The 15,455-nt window shown below is 39.7% G+C and overlaps 2 protein-coding genes across 3 annotated transcripts in view; one reads left to right on the top strand and one right to left on the bottom strand.

Annotated features, from left to right (window-relative positions):
* SHC4 (SHC adaptor protein 4) overlaps positions 1–15,455 on the top strand; it is a 124,433-nt gene that overhangs the window by 69,161 nt on the left and 39,817 nt on the right. For both annotated transcript variants that reach the window (XM_058541533.1, XM_058541532.1), the window contains 2 exons: positions 8,723–8,776; positions 12,819–12,870. In XM_058541533.1, coding sequence (XP_058397516.1) covers positions 8,723–8,776; positions 12,819–12,870 — 106 coding nt within the window. The remainder of the gene's footprint in view (positions 1–8,722; positions 8,777–12,818; positions 12,871–15,455) is intronic.
* Positions 2,497–4,364, bottom strand: EID1 (EP300 interacting inhibitor of differentiation 1). The gene has a single exon (XM_058541534.1). The coding sequence runs from the start codon at positions 4,121–4,123 to the stop codon at positions 3,548–3,550; it is 576 nt and encodes a 191-aa protein (XP_058397517.1). The 5' UTR covers positions 4,124–4,364; the 3' UTR covers positions 2,497–3,547.

Below are 15,455 nucleotides of genomic sequence, written 5' to 3'. Positions count from 1 at the left end.
AGCTTTATATGTCCCATCAAAACGGTAACTAGGCAGCAGAGAAATGACCTTATGGATGTAGCATGAGAAAGGGATTTATTAACTAAATTTTCCTTAAAGAAAGCTACCCTTTGAAGTTCTAAGATAAATACAAATAAATACTAATGCCTTTCCCCACCATTTAACTTTTAAGATATATTTTGGACTGAAAACATAAACAGGTTCAAGTTTATAGAAACATTCATGGATGACAGAGCATTTATAGGTCAGATGGTCACATTCATCTTCAGCCACTAAGAACAACATCAAAAACATAACCGTTCACTCCCAGAAAATGTCTCATAGAACCTCAGAGACACAAAATAAAATTAAACATGTAATGCTTGCGATTTTTAAAACTTACCATATTTTGGGATTGGAAAATACATTTTGGAAAAGCAAGTTACAGGGGTTTTTGTATATTCCTTGTTTTAAAAATTCAAGCAACAGACTTCCTTGACATACTTTAATATAGTATTTTAGGGTGTTAAGCAAAAATGTCAGAGTCTCAGTAGCTCCCACTTCCACTATTTCTTTACTCATTTCTACACTCCTACCACCAACTCTAATAGCTACTGAAATTGAGAAGGGTAATAAAGAGATAAAGAAGGTAAAAACAGGCAGAAAATAGAGACACCCTTCTGTCTCCATGAAGAGAAGCAGGCCATATCTGCAGAGGCCTGGGAGGTGATGCAAACTGTCCAGGTACAAAAAAAACAACGGTGCAAGCACATTGATAAACACTGAGTGCCCCTGGGCCTCCGTGTTGGAGAGACAACACTGGGGAACACAGCAAACAGAATACTTTCCCTATGTAGAAGTGAATCAGATGCTTTTCCCATGTCACCATAGGTCAAGCGCTGCCAGATTTTCCACTTTTGAAAAAAAAAAAAAAAAAGATGGATATCTGGGAGTTTTGCTACTCTCTCTGGATTATGAGATGTTGGTCTCTAATTAAGAAATTAAAATTATAAGCATGAGCCAAACAAAATAGATCTGTGTCCTTAAGACAGCCAATGTGGGACATCTGATCTAAGCAAACATTTATAATACATATGGATGGATCCAGAAAGCTCTCCCCAAATCACACCACATACTCATATGCTTCTTTAAATTCCCTCTCCACTCCACATCCTCGCCCTCTCCTCCACCTCACAAAATCAGGATCAGAATTAACTCCTTTCTTTAGTTCCAATTAAGTGAAGATATACATATATGATATATGTATGATACCATATCTATCACATATGTAGATATGTATATCTTCATTTAATCCTCCTTTATAAGGTACATCCAGTTACCCGTATTTTCAGTTCAGGACGCTGAGGCAGAGAGATTAATTTACACAGTTACAAAGCTAGTAAGTAGTGAAGCCCAGATTTGAACCAGGTAGGCTGGTTCCAGTCTGATAACTGTAAGGTTTAAAAGAAATACAAGTGATTTTACACCCCTAAATGGGGTGTTAAAATGTTATCATTCTCCACGTTCAGTAAATATTAACAAGTATTAATTTCAGTGGTCTCTCAGGTTACTGCCTATTTTTAAGACCAATAAACCAATCATCAGAGGAGCCAGTTGCAGAGTCCAGCTCTCTTTCCCCCGAATAAGCCTTCAAAACCAACAGGGAGTGGTTTTCTTTTCCACTCCTCTTGCTCCCTGCTCAGTCCCAGAGAGAAACAGAAGAGTCACACCTCCCAGTTTGTAGACCTTAGTTTTTTTCTGAGCCTATTTCCTGGCATCTTTATCTGGAGGTAAATGCAACCGGTCAGTTCACTGTATACTGGCATCCTTTTTTTTTCCTTCACATCACACACACAATTCATTATCTATCCAGACTCTGACTTCAGCTACAAGTTCTCTGAAAATGCAATGAAGAAGTGAGACTCGGGAGAGGCAATAGGATTAAGATGTTTAAGTACCAACATTTTACCTCCTGTCTAATCTTTCCCCTATCTCTCTCTCCTTCTCCCCACCAAGCTAGTGTTTGATTATGATCATCCTTGTCATTTCTGTATTTTACAGAAAAGAAACTCTCTCCCTACAAGACAGGATGACCGTTAACATAAATAAGGCTGAGCTGTCTTGTTGTATTGGATGTGGCCTTTACTACCATAACGAAGCAGGCACATCTGATACCTTTTGATTAATCATGATAAGACCCACTGATATACTCAGTTTTATTGGGCACAGCCCTCTGACATGATTCCTCTTCTCACAGAACTTCAGCATCTTAAAAAAATAACTACGGCAACATGCTCATTGATAGGGCAGGCTTTCCCAGGTTGGTAAATTCTCTTACAGGAATTCATTAAGTTTAATTTCCACAAATTAATCTACAGTAGGTATTTGAAGCTCGAGCACTTTCCCTTATAAAGTGGTTAAATTTATATCATAAAGTGGTTGCAATACAATAAAATAGTATAATCCAATATAAAGCATTAGAGAAAGTATGTATGCAATGTTATTAGCCAAACAAAATACACAGAACAAGAAATTTTATTATCTTGAATGCTGGTGCATAACCAATAACAAGCTTATTTAGAGGAGGAGACAGAGGGAAACTTCAAATACTGAGGTGGATTTCCAGTCAGGTTTAAAACTTTTAAAGGTTGACAGCATAATTGTTCAGGTCTTTTTTAGATGTAGGGCTTTTCTTTTACTTGACAATTTTCACTTAACAGTTCTTAATTATGAAGTTCAACCCAAGTCTTTTGCCTGTACAGTTAAATGAAAAACAGAGAGCAAGTAAAACAGAAAATTTCTCTAGTATAGAAGGGTGTTAGAAATAGTTTGTTTTCTTTGTACTTGCACATACATTTTAAAGTCTAAATCTGAAACTTTATTAACATCTTAATTTTTGACTTTTAAAAATGGTTAAGACAATGAATTTTCTTGAATTATAGATCATAGTAGCTTTATAAATGATCGAGATATATGTACAAACAAAATTTCAGATGTTCTTGGAAACACATTTTAAGATATAGCACACGTGATACATATTTCTTTTTGGGATACTGAAGAATACTCAATTTATCTTCCACTAAAAATTTAGCCTTTGATAATTGTGGCTTGGACAGATCACAAAGTGGAATCTTCAAAGTTTTCTCAATAGGCTTTCAGTCCAAATAACTCAAACTCATCTTGTGTCCTACGTTGGATATATCAGTGGGCTCTTGTGCTGGCAGTTTGTCTTGGTCATGACTTATTCTTGCAAAACCATCCCTTACAGTGAAATATGAAAGATATTTTCCCCAATGCAAGGAAAATACTCTGGATCAGCAACAAAGTCAAAGCCATAGGTGTTTTTCAGGACATTCTTGAAAACAGGTTTTAACAGTCCTAAGATTCTTCAACAATTTTCTTCCTTTTTCGCAACTGTACAGTCACTGTCCTATTCTATTCTGCAAAACAAGACTTTTTTTGAAGATCAAGTTTTTCATTGGCATGGAACTATCTGGAATGAACCCAAGAGACAGTGGAATGTTGGGTCTCTCCTCAAGTAGCTTCCTCCTCTTTTAACAGCATTTAACTACTCTCTATCGATAATCTCATCACAGCCGAGTTCTTCGGTCAGACGATTGACAACCATAAGTGAAAAAAGCTCTTCGATAAAAGCCAACTGATCAAACGGGGTCTTCTCATAATGCATCTGAAACCCGCCATCCAGGGCTGCTTCTCTTGCTCTGGATGTTCTCAGAAACATCTTGTTGGCTTCTTCGAGGGCCGCAGATACTCTGTAACCTGCACCGCTCAGCTGCTCCTCTTCCGGATAGTCGTAGTCGTCCTCCCAGTCGTCAAATTCCTCGCCCTCGTCCTCGCTCTCGAAGTCGGGGCCCGCGACCTGGCCCGGCTGCTCCCCGGGGCTGGGCCGGTTAGCAAGGCCGCGCTCCCCCTCCGGCCCCGCCATTGGCTGGGCCGCCTCCTCCTCCATCGGGCCTTCCTCCTCGAGCTGCGGCGGGGCCCCGGGGCGGGCGGGGTTCGGGGACGGCTCCCGGCTCCCGCCGCCTACCTCCATCTGCGGAAGGTCACCCTCGCCAGGCATCACATCCATCTGCAGGTCATTGCTCTCTTCATACAGCTCGGACAGCTCGTTCATTTCCGACATCGTACCAGCAGCTCAACCTCTCGCACAGCGTTTTCAGCAAGATCGGAGCTACGCGGCCGCGCGGCTGTGCGCGTGCGCTAACGCCGTGCGCTTGCGTAACCTCGTGCGTCTGCGCGACCCCCGCTTGGGGGATCCCGCCTCCCGCTTGGCGCCCTGATCTGGCGGGAGCTGGTGGCTGCTCTGCAGGGGGCGTCAGCGTGGCTCGGTGGTCTGGGTATCCCTTGTGTCGAACGTCATGCCTAGAGACTGTAAATACTAGCCCGTTGCTTAGTCTCCGCCTCACTTAACCGTTCTGCTGATGCTGTAAACTTGAAGATACTCTACACAGCCTTTGTAACGACGCTTACCCAGCGTCTTCCTGCTCCTCCCCCCTTCCTCCCCCCGCCCTCCTCCTCTTCCCCCCGCTCCAGGCAATCGCATCTGCTCCAAGGTTTTCACTACCTGTTATCTATCTAGGAGCTAATGACTTACAAATCCACACCTCCAAATCACACAGTGTTCTCAACCACAGATCGACATGTTAAGAACTGATCCATTCACCTCTTCTATTTTCCTCATTAAAAAAAAGTTAAATTCACACATAAGCATATTATCCGTGTACGTTTTAAAGAAAATTATAGTGAAGAGATACGGGGTCCCATTTCTTTTTGCAGGAGGTAACTTTCTGCTGTTACCGATTTGGTGTGTATTCTTCAAATCCTGTTTCTTTGCATTTACATAGATTTTTATGAATTCGTGTAAAAAGCTTATTTTGTGTGTGTGTGTTTTTACGTCTCATAACTGTCTTCAAGTTACAAAACAAAAACCCCTCAGCAATATCTTGAAGATTTAGCTTTGTTGGTATACAAAGATATATATTTTTTCATAGCGTTCCATTTGTATAGCTGTGGCATAGTTGACCTAACTATGCACAAATAGTTTTCAATTTTTTGATACTATAAACTATAGGTAAATGAACATCCACCAATGTTTCTCTAGACTAAATACCCAAAAGTGGAAAGGTGGAATCGTAGGGTATGCATACTTTAGTTTTAATAAATACTGTCAAATTGCTCTCCAAAGTTGCTGTACAAATTTAAGCTCTAGTCAGCGGTGTCTGAGAAGATCCATACCCTTGCCACACATGCTTTTGTTGAACTTTAACAAATTTATCAACTTAATGGTATCTTGTTTTGTTTTCCATAGCCTCGATTTCTTGGAGATTGATTATCTTTCAATATGTTTATCAAACATTTGTATTACTTATTCTGAAAATTATTGGTCTTATTTGAGTTTCTTCTTATTGATTTGTAGGAATCCTCATAAACTCTTTATATGAATACTTTTTACATGTTGCAAATATATTCTGCCTGCCTGTTGTTTGTCCTGTTTCAAAGGGTCTTTTCTTATACAAAAGTTTTAAAATGAGTTTTGATGTAATAAAATTTAAGGTTTTTTTTTCTGTATGTCTTTTTCTTTCTGTTAAGATGGATTTTTCCTGCCTCAGAGATCACAAGCATAATCTTTTATTTTCTAATGTTTTTGTAGATCTTTGTTTCTGTCTTTGTAGATCTATATTCTATCTTTGTCTTCTAATATATTTTTAGATCTTTATGAATCAAACATTTATTTATATAAGTAGTATGAGGACAGAATTTGTTTGGCCAACCCGTGGCGTAGAAGTTAAATGCGTGTGCTCTGCTGGTTTCGGATTCCGGGCGCACACCCACAAACCCCTTGTCAGGCCATGCTGTGGCGGTGTCCCACATAAAGTGGAGGAAGATCGGGTGGGATGTTAGCTCAGGGCCAGTCTTCCTCAGCAAAATAAAAGAGGAGGATTGGCATGGATGTTAGCTCAGGGCTGATCTTCCTCACACACACACACACAAAAGACAGAATTTGTTTATATATTTTTTCCATATATATAGCTAATTCAGCCAACTCCACTAATTTAATCATTTGTCTTTTTGTCTGCTGTTTGGTGCCACACTTATCATAGACTAAAAGTCCATGAATATGTGAGTCTGTTTTTATTATTTATTTATTTTTTATAATTTTATTTATTTTTTTCCCCCAAAGCCCCAGTATATAGTTGTATGTCATAGCTACACATCCTTCTAGTTGCTGTATGTGGGACACGGCCTCAGCATGGGTGGAGAAGCGGTGCGTCGGTGCGCACCCGGGATCCAAACCCGGGTCGCCAGCAGCGGAGCGCATGCACTTAACCGCTAAGCCACGGGGCCAGCCCTGAGTCTGTTTTCAGACTTTGTATTCTAATGAATTTCTGTAGTTTTAGAATATGCTTGATGATAAGGAAAATCTCGTCTCTTTGTTCTTTAAAAAATTGTCTTAGCTCTTCTTAGACATTTATTTTTCCATGTGAATTTTATTTTATTTTTTAATTTTATTTATATATTTTTTCCCCCAAAGCCCCAGTAGATAGTTGTATGTCATAGTTGCACATCCTTCTAGTTGCTATATGTGGGACGCGGCCTCAGCATGGCCAGAGAAGCAGTGCATCTGCGCGCGCCTGGGATCCGAACCCCGGCTGCCAGCAGCGGAGCGCGCGCACTTAACCGCTAAGCCACGGGGCCGGCCCTCATATGAATTTTAGAAACAACTTGAATATGTCTTTATATGTCATGCTATCTGATAAGGAAAAATCTTGTCCCTTTTTTCTTTAAAAAATGGCTTTATCTCTTTTTGCACATTTATTCTCCCATGTGAATTTTAGAAGCAGCATGAAAAGTTCCCTGAGTGACATTGGTGGAATTTTTGTTGGAATTGCACAGAATTTATAGATTAACTTGGGGGAGAATTGACATCTTTACAATATTGTCTTCTCATCCATGAAGGTGATACATATCTTTTTACTTGTTCAAGTCTTAATTATATCCTTGAGTGAAGTTTTCCAAAAAGCCTTACACAATTTTTATTAGTTTTACATGTAGGTGCTCTTATAAAATGTATCTTCCCCACCCACCCCCTGAATACAGTCTCTGTTGGCTTTTGCTGATATGTGCAAATGACATTGATCTTTGTATATTGATTTTGCTTTTAGTAATTATTTTGAACTGAAATATGAATTTAGAAAACATAAATATAGAAAAGTGCACAAATCATAAGTGTACAGCTTGATTATCGCAAAATTAACGTATTTGTTTAACCACTACGCAGATCAAGAAACACCATTTGCAGGATCCCGGAAAACCACCTGTGGTCTCTTCCTTTGCCCCAGAAGTCACCACTATTCTGACTTCAAACAGAATAAAATAATTTAAACCATGCAGTATAATTCTTCGTGTCTGGCTTCTTTTGCCCAAGATATATGTTGTTGTGTGTGGTAGTCCATGAGTTGAATATCACAATGGTCATCATTGGGATTGTTTCCAGTTGGGGCTATTATGAACAAGGCAGCGATTATCTTTCTTTAGAATATCTTTTGGTGCACATATTTACAGGATTCTGTTGGACATACATCTAAGAGTAGAATTGCTTGGTCCTCTTATATAAGCAGCTGTAGTAGATTCTGAAGACAGGATTAGCTAATAGGTGCACAGTTGGGGTTTTAATGAAACTTCAAAACAGTATGACAAATACATCTCTGCAAACGGGCCGTTACACTGGGGCTTCCAAATAGAATCTCAGGTAAAAAAGACAATCTTCTTGGCTAGCTAATGCAGTTCTCTTGGATAGTCTTACTTCGTACTGAAAGTCTTACTGTTAGTGCCTTAGTCAGGATACTTTTTTTTTTTTAAACATTTTTTTTCTTTCTTTCTTTTTTTTTGTGAGGAAGATCAGCTCTGAGCTAATATCCATGCCAATCCTCCTCTTTTTGCTGAGGAAGACTGGCCCTGGGCTAACATCTGTGGCTATCTTCCTCCACTTTATAAGGGACTCAGCCACAGCATGACCTGACAAGTGGTGCATCGGTGCATGCCCGGGTTCTGAACCCAGGTCGCCAGCAGCGGAGCGCACGCACTTAACCGCTACGCCATGAGGCCAGCCCAGTCAGGAGACTTTTGGTGGTGAATCACTGAAACCCAATTCAAACTAACTTATATAAACATAAATAAAATTTAAAAATACATAAAAAGATAAAGGAAGGGGGTAAATGTATTGGTTGAAGTGATGAAACAAATGTTACCACTAGACTTTTTCCCGTTTTTAACTCTCAGTTCTGATTTTCTCCAGAGAGAAAACTTCCTTTTCCTGCAGGCTTTTCCCTCATGGCAGCACAAGATGGCTCCCAGAAGCTTTGGGTGTACACAGTCCTTAATGGCGGAGAGAGATGCATTCTCTCTTATTATCCACCTCAGTTCCAACCCAAAGACATTGATTGGCTTTGCTGTATCCAGAGGGATGGTGTTTTCTGATTGGCAAGGCCTGGATCGTGTATCCACCTGCAAGGAGAATGGCAGTGAAAGCGACATGTCAAACCCACCTGAACCTCCTGGTCTAAATGAGATTATTATAGAATGTGGTGGAGTGGCTTCCAAAGGGATGCTAAGCAGGCAAAACCAAAACAAACACATGTATGTCCATTACTGTTAGATTGTATATGACTAGGAGTAATTAATTTATAACATCATACATGTTTAATTTGTTTATGTTTTCCAGATTATTGCAAATCATCATATGCAGTCTATTTCATTTGCCTCTGGAGGGGATCCTGTAAGTATGGATTCATAAAGCTTCTTTTTATAAGAGTTAACTTCCATGTAAAGCATATTTGCCACTACATGTCTTTTTCAAATATCTTAGTACAATTTGTGAATAGCTACATGCAGCAGGTAATAAAAAATTTGGTTTTGAAAAAATATTTCCTGTCACTGATTTTAAAAATATTTGGATTAGTAGATGAGCTAATAATACTCCATTGTGTTATTAGCCATGGAGGTATCATCTGAGAAGCTTCTTGTAGATAACATCCAAGTCATGAAAAACAAGTCTGTCATACGTGTGTTGTCAGCCCTCCCTCAGAATTCTTCTCCACACAGAGTTCCAGGAAGATCCTACTAATCAATTGGATTTGGCATATGAGGGGAAGCCTATTTGTCACTCTGACTGTCAACCAAGGCACCTAAGTCTGATATAGAATGAGCAACCAGGTTTGCAGAAACTCAGGAGGGAACGCTTAGCTGGGGAAAGAGAATTGCCATTTCACTCTACCAAGAGGCCACATGGTGCTCATTTCCCATGAATTGGGTGGGACTGAGCCAGTGTTCTCTCTCCAAGCCTACTTTGTAGAGCAGAGGGTCATTCCCTGACTCCCTATTCCATCATTTCTGGACCAGAGCAAAAAGAGAGGGGCATCGAAGCTAGGATTTTGCTCCTCTGTGACATCATGACATTTTTTCTTGTATCTGCAAACAAGAGTGCAGAGTATCACTTTCATAATGATTGAACATCAGTAATGTCAAGAAAGCATATGAGGAATATATACAGACTTTGTTATTACCGACCGCGTCAGTACCTTCTTTTCTGAAAAACATTTATTATTAAAGATTATATCCTTCAGAAATGAGGCAATAAAATCCATTTTAACAGTTGATTTTTTTCTGTCTATCACATTTAGTTTCTTATTCCAATTGAGGAATAAAATTTAGCATCATAAATGAAAGGACACATAACCCAGAAACCCAAGAAAGGTATGGAACAGTAGTAAAATCCAAATTTGGCAGCTGGTGTTACTGCAAAGTGTTGATTTGTTTTAATCTCCAGACTAAATATTTAAAAGGAAAAATAATTGTCTATCCTAAAGGAAATAAAGTTCTGAAGTTATTCTGTGTAATCATTGCTTCCTTTACTGACATCTAAAATATTTAAGCAAGTTCCTCCACTTGGGTGTTGGTGTAAATTTTTTGTGTGTGAAATATATAGCTAAATGCTATTTCAATTAGCCCATTCTTAAAAACGTTTCAATAATTACGTATCTTCACATTGGCTACTAATGACTCAAAATGTTTAAGCATGTCGAACCTAGACAACCTACCTTCAGAACTTCTTTGAAGCATATGGAAGGAAATAGATATAGAGTGAGTGACCAGGTTTACAGAATATCAAATCATTGTTTTTTTCCCTTTATTAATGGATACTCGGTTTTCCCTTTAGACTTCACTAATTCCTCATCTTTCAGCTTTGGGTATAGTTATTTTGAAATGAATGTATTAGTTCCATGGTGCCACCATTTAAAAGTAAACCAAATTTTAAGAGCCCCATCTTTCCCCAAGAAGTTCCACAGATGGCTATTTGTGGATTCACCAGCAAACAGGGGGCATGCAAGATGCCTGGCACTTAGCAGCTGCAATGTGAGCCCAATACTGAACATGAACTCCAATCCGTCCAGCCTTGTAGTCTGGCCTTGACAGTGACACCAAAAGACATGTTTGGTAGCAGAGAGGGTCTACTGAATCCGTCCTGAAGAGGCCAGCCAGCATTGTCACTTCTCCTCCTAATGCATTCTAGCTTGATCATCCATGTAGGAACACAAATGCTTTCCTTAACCTATTTAAAGTAATGAGTTCTATAAGAGGAGTATGAAAAATAATTGTTGCTGTTTGCCCTAATTTCCCTTTTCAAGTTTCAGGGGTTACTGTCATTTTAGAATTGGTACACAAATCCTCATTTACCCTAGGTATGCCCTGCATGATGTCTATCATAGTTCTCCAGAATCCTAATTCTTTTTAGACTGTGTTCATGTGCTTTTAGTTCTTTAGCTCTTTCAACCAACCAAAGCACTGCCCGTACCCAAAATAAACAGTAAAGAATTTGTAGTTGCTGTGGGAAAGTTTGTACCTACCGTATTGAGCAAGACCCCTGTGCTTTCTACAGCTGGGGAGAAAGCCTGCTGATTTGAATTAAAATAGGAAACCGGAGCAACCAGAAGTATTGGCATCAGAGGTCCCCCGAGTGAAGTGCCAGACTTGGGGGTCAAGTAGACTTGACTTATTAAACCTCTCTAAGCTTCAGGGTGAAATGGGGAATGATCACCCTTGCCTCACAGTCTTGTGGGCATGAAGTGAAATGACACCTGTGAACTGCTAGCACAGTGCCTGGCACGGTTGAGATAACTAGCACAGAGTGATAAGATAACTAGCACCGCTATTGCTCACACATGTCCCTAATTTGTTTTTAGGACACTCATTGAGATAATTTACAACTTCACAGCTAACTGGGTACAAGGGGTAGGAAGCTAAAAGTCTGTGGCCCAATAGTGTATCCTTCTTTCTACCACATGTCCTTCAAAGTTTAACAAATACTGAGTATTCTTCCTCACCTCTTGATCTTTGCTCTCCCTCACCTTTAATCTCTTCTCAAAAAGTTTACTTGTTTTCCTTCTATCAGCCCTGAAGACGGTTCTTGGTAATGTTCTTTATTGTATATACTTTCTCCATTTCAAAAAGGCGTTACGAGTATGTCAAAATTAAACACATTTTCTTATATTTTTCCCCACTATTTGTGCTTTACTTTTAACGTTCTTTAAATTCTCCCGGATATTTACATTTAGAACTATGAGAATGTCAGAGAATCTTTGGAAGATGAGAAAACTGAGGTCTAGAGAGGTACCTCGGGCTCTTTCCCATCATTGAATTCACCAGACGACGTTGCTGGCCTCATACCACCTCCTCAACTTTAAAAATGGCAGCCAAGCCCCCAGCAATTGTGGCTTTGCTTCTAAATTAATGTAAAACAAATCTCATAGAAATGACCTTATTTATTTACAAGATATTTCAAACCTTTTATCTTTTTGCATAAGAGAAATTTACTTAGGTGTGTGTTATTTTTTTAAATAACTGGAGACAAGTTATGCTGACCCTGAGATCTGCTTCCTGTGTGATTCATTCTGGGTTATTAAGTGATTGTCCTCGAGGGTATTACAAACATGGGCTTTTATTTCCTGCCAGTAGATTGCATCTTCTCTCTAGAGTCGTACTTCTAATCTGCAGACAGCATTATGTGTATTTTTGCCCTGAGAACTGAGATAACAAAAAGCATCTTTAATTATTAAAATCTTATCATTCATCAGCTTACTGTTTTCAATAAAAGTCAGAATTACCAAGTGACTTTTTGTTTGTTTGTTTTTACAAAGTCAGCAACGCATCTCTTTTTGAACTCCTTAGGTTTTCCATGGATTTTCTTTTTCAAAAATGATCTTCCCTGTCTATATATTGATCAAATAAATGCCTTGTAGTTTTGCTTTATTGATCCTTAAGTTCACGTGCACTGTACACAAGCAAGCTAACAACCACAAAACCCAACGTGTCTCTTTAATCAACTTATTTTCTGACGTACATGGCATCTGTTTGGACAATTGGGAAATCATGATGCCACATCCTAGTTCATGACACCTTTGTGATTGCATAGCCCCTGGTATTTCAACTTTTAACACAGGAGAAAGTCGTACCTAACCATTTTAAAAAAATATATGTCCTGACATATTCCCTACCTGAATTCTCTTTTATTTTTGGTGACATGGTCTGCCTCTAAATTTTTAGTCTTCACATTCTCTCCCCAAGGGGCAGAGAATGTGGACTCCACGATTGGTAAACTATATAGTGTGTGTTTGTTTATGTTCCTTCCCAGGATACTTTTCTCTTTAAACAGAAACATTAGTATTTAAGGCCTTGCCTCAGTATCATGTCCTAAATGTGCTCTTATCTTTCAACAGTACAATCCATTCATTTTAAATGCAATCATTTTCCCTTTTTTATAGGATACTACAGACTATGTTGCCTACGTAGCTAAAGATCCAGTTAATCAACGAGGTATGGAAAGCAAACGTCTAGATTTTCTTAAGAGCTGGTATATACCAATTTTAAAAAGTAATAAGCAGTTATTTTCAATATACAGAATGATAATGATCACTAGAGTGCTATATTGGGTTCTAGAAATATTATGTAAATTTGAGTTGGCAATAAATAGCCCTGCTAGCAGAGCAAAGTAGAAAAAATATATAGGTGGGATTTAAATCCTAGTCATTTGACAAACCCAGAGGCTTATTATCTATTTGTATAATTGAAGAGAAGCTGATTTGGTTGTGATAGAAAGGACTGGCTGCCACATCCCCAGTGGACAAATGAATTACACATGAGACCCAAGCCAGTGAAGTCATTGGCCTGCATTGGCCTCAGCAAGTATGTGTGTGTATGTGTGTGTGTTTATGTGTGTTGAGCCTGAACACTTGCTGTTCAAGAGCCTGGCATGTCACTTTGAGTGTTTGGCTTCTTCTGATCTTTTGGATCTCACTTTAAATGTCTCTTCTTCAGAAAGACCTTCTTTGACTGATAGCACCTCCTCTCTCCAGTAGCATATCCTACCCTGCTGCATCATAACACTTTATTTATCTTCTTATCAACACTTATCCCACATCTTTGCTATTTTATTTACTCACTTGTTGGTGTATTTAATGTCTGTCCATTCTACTAAAAGCTCCATGAGGGCGGGAACCTGTTTATCTTATTCTCTGTTGTTCTCCAAGCACTCATCACTACGCCTAGCACCTAGGTGATGCTCAGTAACTATTTTGTTGAATGAGTGAATGCAGGAGTGAGTTGATTGGATTTCTTGTCCCAGGATTTAGCAAGATTGCCTAAGAAACTCATCTCCTAGCTACACTGTGGGTCAATGGCCTGAGGTTCCTTAGTTCTTTGGACATAGACAGACATGGTTAGTATTGCTTCTCGTCCCTAACTTTAGGACATTCAGACTCCTATAGGAATGAGTGTTATGTCGCTTCTCCTCCTTAACTAGAACTATTAGTTGGACAGCATCCTCTACCACCCAGGAGTGGAGTTTGTCCCCAAACATTTTTTAAGTAGATATGGAGTAGAATTTGGAAATTCAAAGAGCTGTAGGACACAGAGGTGGAAATGCATGTGGCATGCTGGGGAGCAAATGAAAAGAACACACTTACTAGAATGCAGATTGTATATGGAGGGGAGAAAAGTCTAAAAGGCATCTAGAGGGCAGAGAGGAGAGAGCTAATAAGTGGGAACTTAATCCTGTGGGCCAATGGGTGGAGGATGCTGTTTACAAAGTAGAGCTTTAGGAAGATTGATTTGGCAGTAGGATGCAGTAGATGGACTCAGAGAGAAACTTAAGGCAGGAAGATCCATTTGGAAGCCATTGTGATTGTCAGAAATGAAATTAAGAGGACCAGCTGCTGTCACAGAACCTGGCACCTAGTAGATGCTCAGAAAATGCTTGCCAAAAGAACATAGCCTTGATGAGGTGGAAAGGAAGGAACAGGTGACAAGTGCTATGAATACTCCATTGACATTGACTCACTCTCAACTGTATAATGAAGAATGGATAATGGTCAAAGAGTGGGTAGGAGAGACAGGAACTAGTGAAGGGGGAACGGGGGTGTAGGAACGGAACACAACAAAGGATACCAGAAAAGAGCAACCCCTTTTAATTAAGCCTGAGCTTCCCTGAAGAATAACTGCATGCTATTTTTGGGAAGGCCTCTGAACAACAAAGTCTTTTCTCTTAACATGAAAAGGACAGGGTGAAAGGAAGAAAAACAGATCAGGAAATCTAGATGTCAGTACCTTTGCCATCAGCCTCTCAGTATCTCCAGGCATGTCATTGCTCTTCAGTAAACGGTGGGAGGAGTTCAAAGATTAATGCCGGTGGCTGAGGGCAATGGCCAAGCAGGGCTCGCATGCTCACAAATCTCCTCCCTTGCTGAAGTGAAACAAGAGAGGCAGAGAAAACCAGGATGCAGCTCGTTCACTTTGAAAGCTCCTGGTCTGGTGCCCGAGTAGTTCGTCAGAGCTGAGCTGCGTGAAGGGGATCCCTGGGATCCTGACATGGGATTCTGAGGAGGCATTTATGAGAACTGTTGAGTGAGGTTGTGGGTGGGGTTTGAGAGATGAGAAGAGAACGGACTCTGAAACAGTCTGAATAGAGGTTTTAGTTTTTTCTTTCTTTAGCCCCCAGCCTGTGTCTAGGAAATAAAGATGCTGGAGTCAGACAGACTGGGTGAAAATCATAATTCTTCCACCAGCTCACCATATGACCTTAGTCAAGTTGTTTCACACCCTTGAACCTCAATTTCTTTAAGTGGAAATAATGACATCTACCTGCTGGTGTTGTTGGGAGAGGTAACTGAGATATCACACGGAATGCATCCTTTCCTTTCCTCCCTCATCTCATCTTTCTTTCTTCTTTAGGGAAATGGGTCTACCTAGCAGATAGATGGCTTAGAAACATAGGGTAATTTTCTTGGATTAAAAAATTTGTATCTCCTTATGGCTTATTGCTCCTTTTCCTGTCCCCTCGCCCTTCTCTTGTTTATCTTGGTTATAGAAACCTCTGTGAGAAGACGCTCTCTTCTCAACATACC

The sequence above is a fragment of the Diceros bicornis genome, chromosome 5, assembly GCF_020826845.1.
Source record: "Diceros bicornis minor isolate mBicDic1 chromosome 5, mDicBic1.mat.cur, whole genome shotgun sequence".
Taxonomy (NCBI): Eukaryota; Metazoa; Chordata; class Mammalia; order Perissodactyla; family Rhinocerotidae; genus Diceros; species Diceros bicornis.
This window is presented reverse-complemented; position numbering and strand designations above follow the sequence as displayed.